General features: G+C 42.9%; 1 protein-coding gene across 7 annotated transcripts; it reads right to left on the minus strand.

The window, feature by feature from the left end:
- Positions 1-1,198: 1,198 nt before the first annotated feature.
- On the minus strand, positions 1,199-14,758 carry LOC109736049 (polycomb group protein EMF2B). Of its 7 annotated transcripts, none has more exons than XM_040401214.3 (23): positions 14,492-14,758; positions 13,139-13,286; positions 11,280-11,385; positions 10,683-10,845; positions 10,542-10,597; positions 10,306-10,420; positions 10,061-10,217; positions 9,906-9,971; positions 9,044-9,177; positions 8,476-8,535; positions 8,194-8,318; positions 7,094-7,155; positions 5,940-5,992; positions 5,594-5,647; positions 5,450-5,509; positions 5,042-5,091; positions 4,735-4,970; positions 3,846-3,921; positions 3,683-3,731; positions 2,856-2,939; positions 2,637-2,716; positions 1,874-1,963; positions 1,199-1,783 (listed from the first exon to the last, which is right to left on the minus strand). In XM_040401214.3, the coding sequence occupies exons 3-23, from the start codon at positions 11,312-11,314 to the stop codon at positions 1,660-1,662; spliced, it is 1,929 nt and encodes a 642-aa protein (XP_040257148.1). In that variant the 5' UTR covers positions 11,315-11,385; positions 13,139-13,286; positions 14,492-14,758; the 3' UTR covers positions 1,199-1,659. The 7 variants fall into 7 exon arrangements, with proteins under 7 accessions (XP_040257148.1, XP_045088340.1, XP_045088341.1 ...); XM_045232405.2 differs by having other exon boundaries at positions 10,989-11,385; XM_045232406.2 differs by having other exon boundaries at positions 13,139-13,326; positions 14,492-14,727.
- Positions 14,759-15,167: the final 409 nt, after the last annotated feature.

Genomic DNA, 15,167 nt, shown 5'->3' on the forward strand with positions numbered 1-15,167 from the left:
GGACAGTTTGGCAGCAGCATGATTTGTGCCCAAACAAATCAGGAGGAGATATATGCATCCACACAAGTCTTTGTGCCCATTCAAGTAGTAGGGAGCTAGCAGTAGCAGCTGCTTCTACGGCACCTTCTTTGCTGTTCAGCTGCGTCAAACAAAATTCCAATGGCCAACTCATATGCTCTGCAATTTGCTCATGATTATTATCTATCTCGCATCACCTTCTCTTTCTCTTTGCTTGCCATGCACTCACAGCTCCGTCATCGCGACCGCGTAATAGTCCGCGGTGATACAACATGCTCATATCCAGTAATTGATCAGTATATAAACACCATAAGAGAAGTGTCAAAGATTACATGGTTTTCTTTTCTTCTTTGAAATTCACAAGATTAGGGCTATCTTGTAGATGATGCTAAACATTGACCCCAACAATTAACTTTTCAACTATCTTGTAGCTGGAGCAGCAGCAGTCAGTAGATGTGGACACATTGTAAGAAGCATTTTTAAAAAGCCAATGCCATCCGTTGACTTGTGCAGGGGATGGGGCCATTAGTACATGTTGCATTAGTATATAAATACAATCAATCAGGCCGACAGGAAGAACTTGTCATAATGAGATCATCAGGACTGGCTCTGCACTTAGCTCAACACTTGGGTTGGGTGGGGTGGTGTTTTGACTTGGGCAATGCAATGTGTTGTGCATTGGCACTAGCACCACTCCCATGTTCTCCTCCATGATTGGGTTAGATCCTAGCTGGACTAATCAGCCATGATTAGTGGGATCAGAAGCTCATAACACGTGTCGCCGTACCACGGACCGTTGTTTAGGGTTCATGAAACCTTTGCGCAGATGATATCATCGCATCCCATCCCATATCGCAGACTGTCGGCTACAATCTCCTTTTGGCTTTACCATTATCTAACGGAACACCACGCGTTGCGGGGAGTAACTATATATCTCGAGGGGAATATTATACAAAACATCTATATCACAAACGGAACACAATTCCGAAACATTATATCTACATTACATGACCCCTTCGGCTAGAATTTCCATTTGGTTTCATCCTTATTCAACGAAACAAATCGCATTGCAAGATGTAACTATCTCAGGGGGAATATTATCTGAAACATAATATCACAAACAGAACACAATTCTGAAATGCAACCTATGAGGAACCACATGACATTACACCCCAACCCAAGTCACACAAAATGTATCCATTAATTTGCACAACATTTCTATATTGTTTGACCCCCTGCTACAACAGATATCACCAATCTTTTGTGTGTTCCGTACACCCGTCCCAACTACAACAGACCCCCCAATTTTTTGTGTTTCCATACACCCCGCGAATCCGCGGCCGGGTCCCAATGTTAATAGGTGTTTCAAGCAATGCATGAAACAAATCAATAAGAAATGAAAAAAATAATCCAAATAGAACAACAACAACAACAACAACAACATTTGCCGATTCGGCCAACCCAATTTAATCCCCAATGTAAGAGATCATGCCCTCGGGTGTAGCTCTGCGAGCCTCGACGAGGATGCCAGAAATCAAAAGTGTGTCATGTCGCCCCACCAGGCCACAAGCATTGGCGCCTGGACCGTCGGCGGGAACCGAGGACCGGCCCTGCTCAACCTGCCCAATGTTTCCTGCCAAGTCAAGATTGCTTGGGGTCGGCGCGTTGGCTTTCCAAGACCTCAAGATGTTTGTTGCAGATGTTCATGGTGCGGCCGTTCAGCAGGCCGTGGTTCCAGAGCTTGATCATAAGGACCCGCCAGCACCTGTTCATCCAGCATAAGAAATTATAGATCAGGACATGGGTATGCTGTGTTAGGCATTCACAGCTGCAGCTCTCTAAACCAGTCGTTTACCATCGTAGTCTAGGGTTCTGCACGAGTTCCTGTCCATGCTGATGGGTGAACGCCTCGCAAGCCCAAGGTACATGACCATCGGCTAATATCCTGCAATTAACCTTTTCGGTGTGAGAAATGGAACGTGTGCCTTTGGGATGCAAGCAAACCAAATGCACCACATTTATTAGTTCCACGGGTTCTTTTCTACCAAACAAAAAATGAAATCAAGCAGGATGGAGCATGACTATTAGTTCCAGCGCCTGTTTGCTATGAAGAGAGAATGCAACAGATATCATAATTCAAACTTTACAAGCGTAAGTATTCATCATTTGGACATCTTGGGGCCTTCTGTGCCATCTATTTTTAGTAAAATTGTGAGAGCAGTGCTCTAAGTCCTCGTTAAAGAAATTCCAGTGACAGATGGTATAACTAAGTATCCCTAATAATACTTAATAATATGAGCTATTACTTCAAAGTTTATGATCATAGAAGTAATACTGCTTTGACTATATATCAGATTCAGCCAGCAAAAAATTGGTTCTTCTAAACTATGTCGATGCCCTTCCAGGAAATTACCTAGTCCTTGTGTTTTTCTTATCACAGAATTTATAGGAATAAAAGTGATTAAAACATGACTAACGAGTAAAAACTACTAGAATCGGTTTGCCACGGCCCAAGCTGTGTACCACCGAAAATAATAAATAGTTGCTGCAACTGCAAGTCAAATCTCTCCTGTGGACGGTGATAGAACTAAGAAGGAAATGCTGGGGATAGGCCTGACCTCTGTCTCCGCTTAAACGAATTCCACATATGCATGATACGCTTCTCCTCTTCTGCAACATCAGAAAAACCACCAAGCAGCTGCATATGTACTCAGCAAAGTTAAAATAATCAGAATCAAATATTTTATAAAGGAATCAACTGAGCTCAGCTGAATGCGGAAGCATGCAATTGTTCCAAGTTTCTGCATGAGCAGAGCAAGAGGATTACAACATCTTACCGTCCTATCTTCGAAGTCAGCGACGTCATGATCAAGTTCGTCTTCGCTGTCATGATCTGAGTAAAGTACGTCCAGCTCCATTCTCTAGAAAAATGTAAAGCCACAGTCAAGTTAAATTTCAGTTGCAGGGCATAAAATCACAATAAAAGTGAGTACATTTGTATAAACTGACATCAGCAAGTTTTCATAAAAAGAATATTGGAAAATTTAATATTGTCATGCTTCATCCAGAAACACCAGTGTTGGCAATTAAACTGATAGATCTACAAGTCACTAGTAAAAATGTAGTATCAACAAAACACTCGTATGCTTCTTGATGTAAACGATAGAGACACGCCTAATGCACATTGCGCAGCTACAATGGTCTCACTTAGTCACCATGCTAGCATGGAGAACTTTCTTGGAGGACAATCAAAAGATTATTTTGTCTTCTACTTAATTCACTTAAATAGAGCAGCAAGGGGAACAATAACTACTACTCCCTCTGTAAAATAATATAAGACGTTCACTAGGTCACTTTAGTTTACAGAGGGAATACTTTCCACCAACCTCTGCTAGTGACCGAACTCAATACTTTAGATCCCTGCTCAGAAAATAGAGATGAAATAATAGACACAAAGGTTCAACTATAATTTCCCCATACGCGATATACACCTGAAGCAGCATCGGGCTGTCATAAAATGAAGTATAAATAAATTGTTTAAATATCCTCCATATGCGAAATGTTACACTGCAGACATAAATATGCATGCGACCAGAGAAGTGAAAGTCTAATTTAAAACAAGCATACACAAAAAGATGACTGAGTGTTGCATGATTTCATTCACCTGTGCCTTCTGAGAATGGAAGAACTCGCGTTTTTTCAGCAGCGCAAGACTGTCAGATGATATAAGCACAAACAAACAAACAAGTTAGTTGAACAACTTCCATCAGAAGAGCCCCAAGGAACAATTCAATGGTAACAGGATATCAAGAACATAAGCAGAATACCTGGGGTCATCTAGATCAACCGGGAGCTTCCTTGCCCTATCAGACTGTAGAGCTGTTCGTTCTGGTACATTGATTCCTGAAAATATAGAATACATCAGGAAAATCCGCGAAAATTATGGGCAACATCAGGAACAATATATGCAACTGATTTCAGGAGAAAAGAGAGTAAACATGTGGACAGGGCACCCCGACAATAGGAGTGCCAGAACACAAGAAAAACAGAAATCCAGGCAATATTGTAGGTTTTCCTCTGCATGCTAGCAGAATTATAATGACAAATCTACAACTAACCAGTTCGCCAGACAGTGGCTAGTCAGGAGACTTTGCAAAAAAAAGGCTAGCTGGGCGACCATATCACCACAATCAACACTGAGGTAAAGGTTGACATTGCTGAACCTTCTAGGGTTCCTAGCATGATGCAGTGCATGAAGTGTTAAGAAAATTGTTTGGAGGTTGGTTTGAGATTAGGATGGGGCGTGAGAGAAGAACTCGCATTTGGGTCTGCAATCTGACAGGATACTCAACAGCAAGATAGGCATTCCAACACAAAAATTAGACAATATTTTGAGGGTTGGTGAAACAGGGCTGACAATAGTGGCAAATAAGGGCAAGGTTTTAGAGAAACAGGGCTGACAATAGTGGCAAATGAGGGCAAGGTTTTAGAGATGGGTGCACTGAAAGAACAGACTTTATTGGTGACAAACTGAGGACCCTGACAACATTCAATAGCATTTAATTTGTTGTCTCAAGGAACAAACATCAAACATGATAAGAAATGTGAAACATTTCAACCGACTGAATACTGGATAATAGATCAGAGGTACTATGGTGTTTCCACTTGGATGTAGTTTGTTCAATATACCAAGAGCCCATTATATGTGAAACGTACCATTTTCCTTTGGGACATAATCCACCACAGACCCATCCTGGGCATCTTTCGATGATCCTGATTCAGTCATTTGTGCAGGTGGAGGAACTGTATTTCGTGGTGATCTTGGTTCCACAATATCTTGGTCCACAGGCACGGTCATTCCAGGTGATCCTAATTCCGTGATATGTGGATATACATCCTTTGTCTTCTCAGTTGCCGTTTCTGATATTTTACACCTTTTGAACCTTGATGATCTGACAGAACAAAGTTAGTTAAACTGGGCAGAGAATTTAGAATTGTTGAAAGTAATGGAGTATGAGCGCACCGGTAGAAAAATACTCTACTGCCTGGATCATTTCCTGCAACAGTCGGAAGCTGGGAAATAAAGAGAGAATTAGCTTTCCCAATTTAAAGCAGTATTTTTTTTATGAAAATGGAGCTTTAAAGCCAGGCATGTCAAAATTATGCCCAGATCATGTGGGTCAGGATCCTAACTGATCCCAGCTAACTCAAAAGGCAAGGGTGCACCGAAATTGGGCCACTTGGGTGTAGCCTTGACTTTTGGATTCAAAGAAAGCAAAACAAAGCTAGGACCAATATTGAGAGTGTATTAGTGTAACATCCATACGAATGTTATACTTGAAACACTAGTGAAGTACTGAATTCAGCGACAACATTTTGATTCTCAGTTAATGGATGGTGAGTACATCCAACATCCTTTATCACAACTTACCTCTTCTCTCCTGGTATCAATCTTCAGACTAACATTAACAGCTTGGTACTCTTTAGATACCTGTGCCGATAAGAAAAAAGAGCTAATTATCAAACAGTGCGATTGAAAAAGATTTTGCAATGGAGATTTCAGAGGATAACAAACCCAGAACTCGTAGCGGAATAGGTCATGCGACGAGGTTAAATGACATTCCAGACCCTAGTATCACAATAAAAATCACAATATGAGATATGGCTCTAGTCAACAAAAAGTAAAAGGATATCGATTTTAACAAAAAGATGAAGTGGGACTATGGAGAAAGAAAACAAAAGCAGAATTTCCTGAGTAGAAAGATAAACATCACTGTCATGGTGCAAAACAGAAGAAAGTATTTTCTTTGCTCATAAATGTAGCAAGTGAGATTATCTTTAGAACCGTCACTTGGCAACAACTGGAAACATATGGGCATATGACATAAGCTAAACAAAATGAATCTTGCTTCAGATTTTACCTTGAAGCTTCCACATGGTACCAAGCAAAAAGAGCAAGTAAAGTCTTCTGTAACTGGTAAGAAGGAATAAATGTATCAATAAGAAATAACTTCTAGCAAAAAACAGGAAACAACATTCTGGATCTTGACCATGAACAGCAGTCAAAGAAAGTACCAATGAATGACAAATCAGATGCAGCTTGATGTCACAAAGACGCACAACAAACTAGAAAAGACTTCTTGCCAAAATATATATTTTCTACGACGTTTTCCTTTAGCTTCAAAAAGCATACTTCCGCAGCAAAATCACTAAAATTGGTAATGAAATGACGACTTTAACTTCAGCACCATGTGCAAAACAGGAATTTAACAGCATAAACTGTCTAGTAGTTTACTTTCTTGTATGTCAATACACACAAACATGTACATAATGGATACCAAAGTAAGCTATCTTGTCTTGCAGTTCTTCGGGGATATTATCACATCACAAATACTCCCTCTGTCTCAAAATAAGTGTCTCAACCTTGTACTAACTTTAGTACAAAGTTGTACTAAAGTTGAGACACTTACTTTGGGACGGAGGGAGTATTTTGACACAATACAAACTGAGTAGCATAAATCAAAAAGTTGCCAGAATGCTGGTACTACTTCAGGTTCTTGAGTCAATGTGGAGTTTGCTATGGCAAAGGCGGTTCTTAAATATTCCATGCAAAATAGGTATCAACACTTTATTCAGATCAAACAAACTCAGGATACCAAAGTCAGATTGGTTAAGTTTAGACTTAGGATACAGAGTCCTAATTTCTTAGCCTTCGGTTGAATTGAAGCTCTTTTGAAGCTAAGCAAGAAAACACACACTCAACTCTTTACATTCTTTATTTTCTCCCTGCCTTTATATCTTCTTAGTTTCTGCTACTCACCCTCTCTCAGCGCCTGTTGTTCATCTGCTCCCAGCCTAATTTGTTCCCCAACCAAACCACAAGTCACAACTAAATATCCTTACCCACATACACAACATGGATACAAAGAAAAGTCACTAGTTTGCATCCAAACAAAGATACAAAAAGTGGATATGGGAAAAGCATTGGACATGGGACAGATGGCAATACATGATGCAAACAAGTGACACTGAAAAGAGACCAAGGCGGAGATAGAGAGAGAGAGAGAGAACAAACCTTCGCTTTTGTACAAATTTTTGTAGTACTTGTAGTTAAAGAGCACATTGCCTGTTCGTAACCTGTAGAAACAACATTTACAGTGAAATTTGTTATATCAAAGTTGAAGTGTATTTGACAAAAAATGGAACCCAACTACTCAAGCAAGGTGCAAACATGTGACAACTAGGCCTGGTGTAACCCATGGGTACGCCCAACCAGGTTCCAGGATATGCTGACTTCTCACTCCTGCCTGTGCTCAAGGCTATGTAGTATGTAAACCCCCCCCCCCCCCCCCCCCCCCTCCCAAGAAAAAGTATCCCAAAGGGCAATGTGAGGGTGAATAGCATATTAATTAACTGGGTAAGAATCCAGTCGACACCCTTGCAAGCCCCAGTTCACCACATAAACAGCACACAATGATCTGATCAAGACATGAACACATCCTCCTATCTCCCCTCCTTAACTATCGCATTGCATGGTCTCTGCCTTCTCACTTGTCAACCCTTTCAATTTTCTCGTCAAATCCTATCTTCCTCATCCCTACTTCCATAGTTGCTATAAGCCAAGGTGGCGCCAGAAGCCATTTTGCCTGATTTGACACGCCTAAGGGAAAGTTGATTAGGTGTCACCAACCAGCAACCTGGTAAGACGTTACGTCGGGAACATCCTCCATGTGCTGTAAGGCAGCTGTGCTCCCGGACATGTTCCCACCAGAACACAAAATATAAGTTGTGTGTTGAAAGTTTCTGAAGGTTTCTTTACCCAGTCAAGAGTTCAACAAATGATCTAGTTGATGTTTCTCAGAATCTGAACCGAAAGGTTCCCAAAATGAGATTCCTTCGAATCTTAGTTTGTTTCAAATGCAGCACAAACTAGAGGAAAATCGTATTAGCTGTGTGTTGGTGTGATTCTTGAGAGCTTGCAATCTACTCAACCTAGTTTAGAACATGATATGCAATGATTTGTATTTTACTCACAAGAGCAAATAAATCTCATGTTTGAGGGATAAAGCAATAAGCGTTCAAAACATGCATTTCTTATAATGGCAGGACTAGAAGTAGGGAACCAAGCTTCATTAATTTTTCAGAAATGAGCTATGTATGTTGAGTTACTGTTACCTTATGATTTTTGGTAGTAACGACTGCGGGACATCATCATATGAGTAAATATTGTAAGGAGATAAACGCATGTCTCTTGCACCAGCCTCCTGTACATCTATGCTTGCTTTTAGTTTATACGAACCCTGCAACATAAAGAGATCGAGGATCTAAGCAAAGCTACTGGAAATAACTCGCAATTTTCAGCAAACTGAGGTGTTGCTATACTCCAAAGAATATTTACCCGGCAAATTTGGAAGCTATAACAATTAGATTACACAAAGAAACGGAAAAAGAGCTTACTGTAGCATTTGCCTTTAGAGAACAAAATGTCAAACAACTGTCATGCTCAAGAAGTGATGGCTGTGTGCATACCAAAAGAAGAAAAGATGAGTCAGCAATCAATTCACATAGAAAGCAAAGATGATAAAGAAAACTGAGATTGAAAACAAGGAGACATGTTCTTGGTTGACACTGTGCAATTTGCCACTGTCGTGTCCTTGGTTGCCAATTTACCACAAGCACCATAGGCCATGTATTGTTCTACAGGCCTATCGTTCCACTTTAGCAAGCATTGAAAATTTTCAATGAAAGAACTGGGAATTTACACCATATGATGAAGCTCGGACAGTTTTTTGTGTTAAATAAATATATAAGAAAAGGCAGTCAAATGTTGAAAGTACATGTAGCAATATGCATTATAAATCGTCAAAACTCAAACAGGTGATTTCTTTTCGTGGAGCAACTGTCATATAACAATGGTGGCTCATCTATCCCATAATTATGAATCGAACTGAAGATCAAATACGCAGAAAAAATGGAATAAAACGTCAGAATATGCAACATGTGCATTAATAACTTTGGAGCATACCTCTATGAAACCTGGGTTCATACTTATTTCTGAAGTTAATTCCACGGTACGCCCCAAACTTAAAGTTACACAATCCAGAGACGAACCAAGTGAATCAATTGGTATTTTACCCCAGAAACATTGGCCTCCAAGCTCTAATAAAATGTACCAGATGTACAATAGTTAGTCCATCAATAAGACCACAAATGGATTTTTCATTCCTGAGATACAAAACCAGTGATTATGTTTATAATAATTTAAAGGCACAAGTTTGGGACTATATTTGCTAACAGTGGAAGCTACAATAAAGAGAAACCCATGAACATGGTGAAAGATGAATTTATATTACCCACAAGAGAGAGGAACTTTGGCATGCATGTCCTTGTCGAAAACTAACCACATACTCCCTCCGTCCAGAAATACTTGTCGGAGAAATGGATGTATCTAGACATAATTTAGTTCTAGATACATCCATTTCTAACCATTTCCACGACAAGTAATTCCGGACGGAGGGAGTATTTTTTAGGATAGTTTATTGCTTTGACCTTAACTACTCTAAAAAAAGGCACTCAGTGTACCACCTGCGTCTGTTGGTGGCTTAAAGGGTTTGCTTGTTTGCCATTCATACAGGGTGTGTGCTGGATGCTGAATATTATTAAGCTAAGAGTAAAGTAAGGTTGCCCCCTTCCATCTTTTGGATGCAGAGGTTGAGCAATGGCTTCTAGCATCCATTCAGCCAAGATTTTGGTGTTTGAGAAAAACAAATAGATTAACCCCAATATAACAAACTACTACCTCTGTAACTATTTATAAGACGTTTTTAGAATCTATGACAGTATCAAAAAACGTCTTATATTAAGTTACAGAGGGAGTCATAACTTACTTTGAGGAGAAGAATACTCTGCGTGGTTCTCTGAGCAGTTTTCACTAAGATTTTGCCCACCTTGGCCTTTTTGAAATGAAGAGAAAAATGGAATCAGATTTTGTGACAGCAAAGAAGCGTTATCCACAAATAATCACATAGGATGCAGACTATACCACGGCTAATAAGGATAATGTCAAGGCTGCGAACTTGGGAGATTGACAAACTCTTCATATTGGGGATGGTGAATGTGGCTTCAGTGTGGCCACTGTCTCCAGATTCACAGAAGGAAGTCAGGACACAAGCCCGGCTGAACCGATACATTGGAGAATGCTGCAATGTGAAGCTACCAATAAGAAAAGAGACCATCTGATAGACACATAACACTGTCTTCCATGAACTTAAAAGGTGCTGTGCTTACCCCTTCACCTGGAGCATCCTTACTAGATCTAGCTAGCAGAACATGGAGAGGAAAGATACCATGTGCTGGCAATCGAGTATTTGCGCTTCCAGAAATCGATACTGATATCTGAATCCTACATTTATCAGCACAAACAAACGCAGGTCAGTATTTGCCAGGAACACCGGTCAGAAATATGAAATAATGCACCCATAGGGTGAGAAACACTTCATTTTAGAATCATTCAACATTTTTACCTCTTTTTCCGTTTTGCTTCTATCTTATACCGAAGGCATCTTTGAAGCGAAGGGGGCTGCAAAAACTCAACTGAGTCACTGGTATCTAAAAGTAAAGTTGCATAAAAGAACCGTTACAAGTATGGGACAAAATCTTGTTACCTTTTCAATGGCTCTTTGTCGAATAATATTGTACAGCTCAAGTGGCTTGCAGTATAATGCTAAACTTTCCTTAGCGGAAAGTTCATCATCTGGAGATAGCTGAGCTCTTGACTTCTGACCACACGTCTGTTCTGTGGACCTGGGGTAACTGAACCCATTGTTCCTACACAAACAACAGATGCATCAAAGAAAAAGAAGAATCCATCTCATATCAAGAACAAGGAAACCATCCACTATCATAACTAGCCAACTGTAATATATGGATCCCCAGTGAATAATGACTAACTGCCAGAGATAGCCATTTACCAGCAAAACTCACATGGAACCCCATATAAACCTAAGGACATCAGACCTGACATGCTTCACAGTACACGGTTATCCCAACATTGAGTAAAACTGAAAGCATCCAGTGGTTTATTAACAGTATACCTCTACAGTGCCAAAAAATCATATGGAATTTGGATTCCAGACCTACCTACCAGATTGTGACAGAACCTTGCAGTTTGCAAAACAGCAACGCAGAGACACTCAAAGCAAAAGAAACATAATATAAGGTAACATAACAGTAAAATTTCAGGAAAGCAAGTAGCGGATTACGCTGCATCATGATTAGGTAAAGCTAGACCAGGCATCCTCGCTGTCAAGCACTTCGACTCCCGCTGGGTCACAGGAGACCGCCGAAATCAGCACATACAACAAATATCTGCACAAAGAACCATATGCACAGATTTTGCATCAGTAAAAAGGCATAGAAAACTACAACTAGGTAACCAAGAACTGGTCTAGATCCTGCAGAAAGATCTGACTGCTCATGGCTGGAAGACTGGAAGTAAGATAAAACTGCGACAAATCGAATCGAGGACTTACCAACAAAAGAGGTGTTACCCTGGCTAGATCTATGATGACGGCCAGAGGAGATCAACCGCTCTTTAGTGTTGCTTTTCTATATATTATTTGCCATTTCATAATTCAGATTATTGTTGGCATCCATTTGTCAACCTATTTTTAGCAATACATAATATGGCCTTATTTGGGCCAAGATAGCCTGGGACACGTTGAATGGGCACAAGGGGGCTGTTTGGTTGCTACCCTGACCGACGTGCCTGGGATTATTCCCTGCCTGAGAGTAGCCTGAGAGGACTTCAAAAATTGCCAGGCCAGGCACAGGTATTATTCTAGGCTGTGTTTGGTTGCCATCCTGAAACTGTGCCTATGTGAATAGATGTTGCAGGCAGTGTTTGGTGAGAGATAGGGAAAAGTCAAAGCGGGGTGGAAACATGAGAGAGCAGCGCTGATTTTGCTCAGGCAGGAGGGATGGAATCTTTAACAATCTCAGGCCTCCAATTTCCTAGGCCTGACTCAGGCACCTTGGCACAGGCAGATATCTCAGGCTAAAAATCTCAGGGTGGCAACCAAACAAACATCAGGCTAGTCACAGGCAGGGTCTCAGGTCAGGCAAGGTTACTCAGGGCAGCAACCAAACAGCCCCAAGATCCTGGGTCGTACCAGCCGACTGAAAGCAGGCCCGCCCAAGGAGCCTGAACTGGCCCTCCAGCTTGCCACCAGACTCGAACTCAGCTCGGCGAGGCACATAAGACACAAAAACAATGTTCACCCCGACAAAAATAGAACGAGGTCGATAAAGCAGGAGCAGCCTCAAGGACAGCTCCAACAAAGCAAGTGGAGGCTGTCAAATCTCATTGCCTGCAAGCTTGGTTCCTAATTTACCTTTTGGTTGTGCATAACTTACACACCCTTGAGGTAGATGGCAGCATGCATGCCTCGACACGCGATGGGGAAGAATCTGTTAACACCCAACGCATATACTGCTAACTGATGCGACGACGGGGTCTCCGAATGGAAGGAGAAGAAAAAAGAAAGGCAAGATGTTGCCTCCTAACTGAACATTGTTAGCTGCAGGTTACCTTTTACTGCCTGTGCTACGGCACAGAGCCGGCCGGGTTACCTCTACCTGCTACTTTGCTAGATGGATAAATCTAATCCGCTGGGTTGGCACTGGGACTGGTAAACGAGAGCAAGACCACCAGCACCACCCTCTAGCTGCCGGTGGCACGGCCACGTCCTAGCAAATCTGCGAAAGATCTGCCGGTGACACAAAGATCCCTGGAGGCTGGAGCAGAGCAGTTAAAATGAGTTACTACTTGCTGGCTGCCATGGCAGGTCCTAGGCTTCACCTTCGGCACAGTGCCGTGGCTGAGATCCGCCTTCATCGGCGACAGCGCTCCGCTGTGTATCGTCCAGGACTCCCTCAAACTACTTGGGTAAGGATGAATTGCATCTCCTGTTCACTTCAGTTTACAGTTAAACACGGCAACTAGGTAACCAAGAACTGGATCAGATCCAGCAGAAAGATCTGACTGCTCATGGCTGGAAGATCTGACTGCTAATGGCAGGAAGTAAAGATCAAACTGCGACAAATCGAATCGAGGACTTACCAACACAAGGGGTGTTACCCCGGCTAGATCTATGGTGGCGGACAGAGGAGATCAACCACTCTTTTTGTAGGCTCCGGCAGAAGAACGCGCGGCGGCGGAGTGGTTGGGATGTGGTGGGATTTGGGGCCTGGCTTGCTTGACTTCTTTCCTGTACCCGGTCAGATCCAAATGGAGCGTGCGACCAAGCCCTGGTACGGAAGGGGATGTGGTATGTATTTTCAGATGTCCAATTGAGGAAACAAAAATCGAGAAAAAGGTACAAGTATAAAAACAGGGATGCGCTTAATTTTTAGTGCGGACCAATGTACTGATGTGAATGTACTGCAGCCGCGTTTAGTACATACGCATCAAAACAGGAGCGGGTGATGGATTGCGATATGGATAGTTTTAAATTGATCTAGTGTTTGCTTTTTTTACTTTTCTATATATTATTTGACATTTATGATTCAGATAGTGTTAGCACCCCATATATGTGTTCTTGTCAACCACTGTTTGGCATAGGGCACGTTGAATGGGCCAAGATCCCGGGCCGTACCAGCACATTGAGACCAGGCCGAAGGAGCCTCAACAAAGCCCATGACAAACAAAAATGAAAACAGAATGAGCTCGGTAAAGCAGGAGTAGGATCACCAACAACGCGAGTGTAGGCTGTCAAAACTATCGATTGGGGTATGGATCCAACCGATCCTTGTCGTTGCCCGCAAGCTTGGTTCCAGAATTGCGCTTGGCCAATTCAGAGCTCAAATAACCTACAACTGTAAAAAGGTGCTAGTACCACGGGTTGTCACATAGTGGTCGCTGCCCCTTGTTAGGATGTGCGACGACAACATAAACGTTGCATCTCGAGAAGGAGCCTCTCAGGACATCCATCCACTCAGGCGGGAGGTTGAGCCAAAGGCTTTGTGTCTGTTTCATCCTTGGAACCAAGACACTGGGTCCTGAATGAATAAATTGAACACGCGACATCGCCGCAGGCTCGATTCCAAGGCTTATGCTGAACATTGTGTGGATGCCTCTGTGCTGTGTGCAGCTGGTTTCTTGGATTTCTTGCTTTGGGAAGGCAATTAAGGGGAGGGGAGGGGAGGGGCCAAGAATTTATTACTTGCCATCCAACGTATGTATAATGGACTAGTGGTAACCGTCGACGGCGATGGATATATATATATCTATCCCCGAATCAAACAAGAAAACAAAAATGGTGAGTAAATGCTGCCGCCGTGGCGACCACATCTCTACTGGATTCGAACTAGCTAGCTGCCGGGGAACCGATGTGGGCAGCAGCAAAGGAGGCCGCCGCCAACCAGTGGAGTCCCCGTGGGGGAGAAGGAAATTTCGAGAGAGGGGGGCACGAACCTAGGTCAGCCGGGTCGTCGTCGGCGCGGGCTCCCGCTCACGGTCGCCGGTGGCAGCGGGTGGCCGCCGGGAAGGGGGCGGGGCGCGGGGGAGGAGGGCGCCGGCCGCCGGAGGGAAGGGCGGCGTGGGGCGGCGGCGGCGCCGGATGAGGAGCTCGTGGGGAGGGAGCTGGTTTGGTTTCTTGGTGGGAGCGGCGGCTATGCTGCGGGCGCCCGACCTCTCCTCTCCAACGAGACGAGCACGAGCACGTGCACGTGAAATAAATGAGGTGGCAAATACATAGATAGAACAATAAATAAACTCCCTTTTTATGCGTGTACATAAAAAAAACTTATGCGGTCGGTCGGTCAGGTGGCCAGGGGATAAAACCGGACCCTCCCCCGACCGGTCCGATCCTGTTCAAAATCACCATCTCGGCACGTCCGTCCACAGCTCGAGGAGAGGATGGCTTCGTGGCAGCCACTAGAACAGGGTTGTGGATGGCTTCATGGCTCCGTTGGAAAGAAGGCGACACATCCCAGTGTCTGGGAGAAGAGGAGGCGGCATCGGGCGGAGTTGTGGATGGACTCGGACAGGGCCTTACGGCAAAGTCGGGGGCCCTATGTTATGCCTACCTCGTTATAATAATGCTTTTTGAAGTAATTCTAATGCCCTTTCCCTTTCTCTAATAATATGC

This window comes from Aegilops tauschii, chromosome 2 (genome assembly GCF_002575655.3).
Source record: "Aegilops tauschii subsp. strangulata cultivar AL8/78 chromosome 2, Aet v6.0, whole genome shotgun sequence".
Classification (NCBI taxonomy): Eukaryota; Viridiplantae; Streptophyta; class Magnoliopsida; order Poales; family Poaceae; genus Aegilops; species Aegilops tauschii.

Bases quoted from the DNA above. Each gene is read 5' to 3' on its own strand.
- LOC109736049 (XM_045232405.2), bottom strand. From the start codon at position 11,041: ATGTCAGGTCTGATGTCCTTAGGTTTATATGGGGTTCCATGTGAGTTT. The intron at 2,717-2,855 runs GTAAGATGTTGT...GTACATATGCAG, and splicing joins CTGACTTCGAAGATAGGACG to CTGCTTGGTGGTTTTTCTGA. The intron at 1,964-2,636 runs GTCAGGCCTATC...GGTTAATTGCAG, and splicing joins TCGTTTAAGCGGAGACAGAG to GATATTAGCCGATGGTCATG.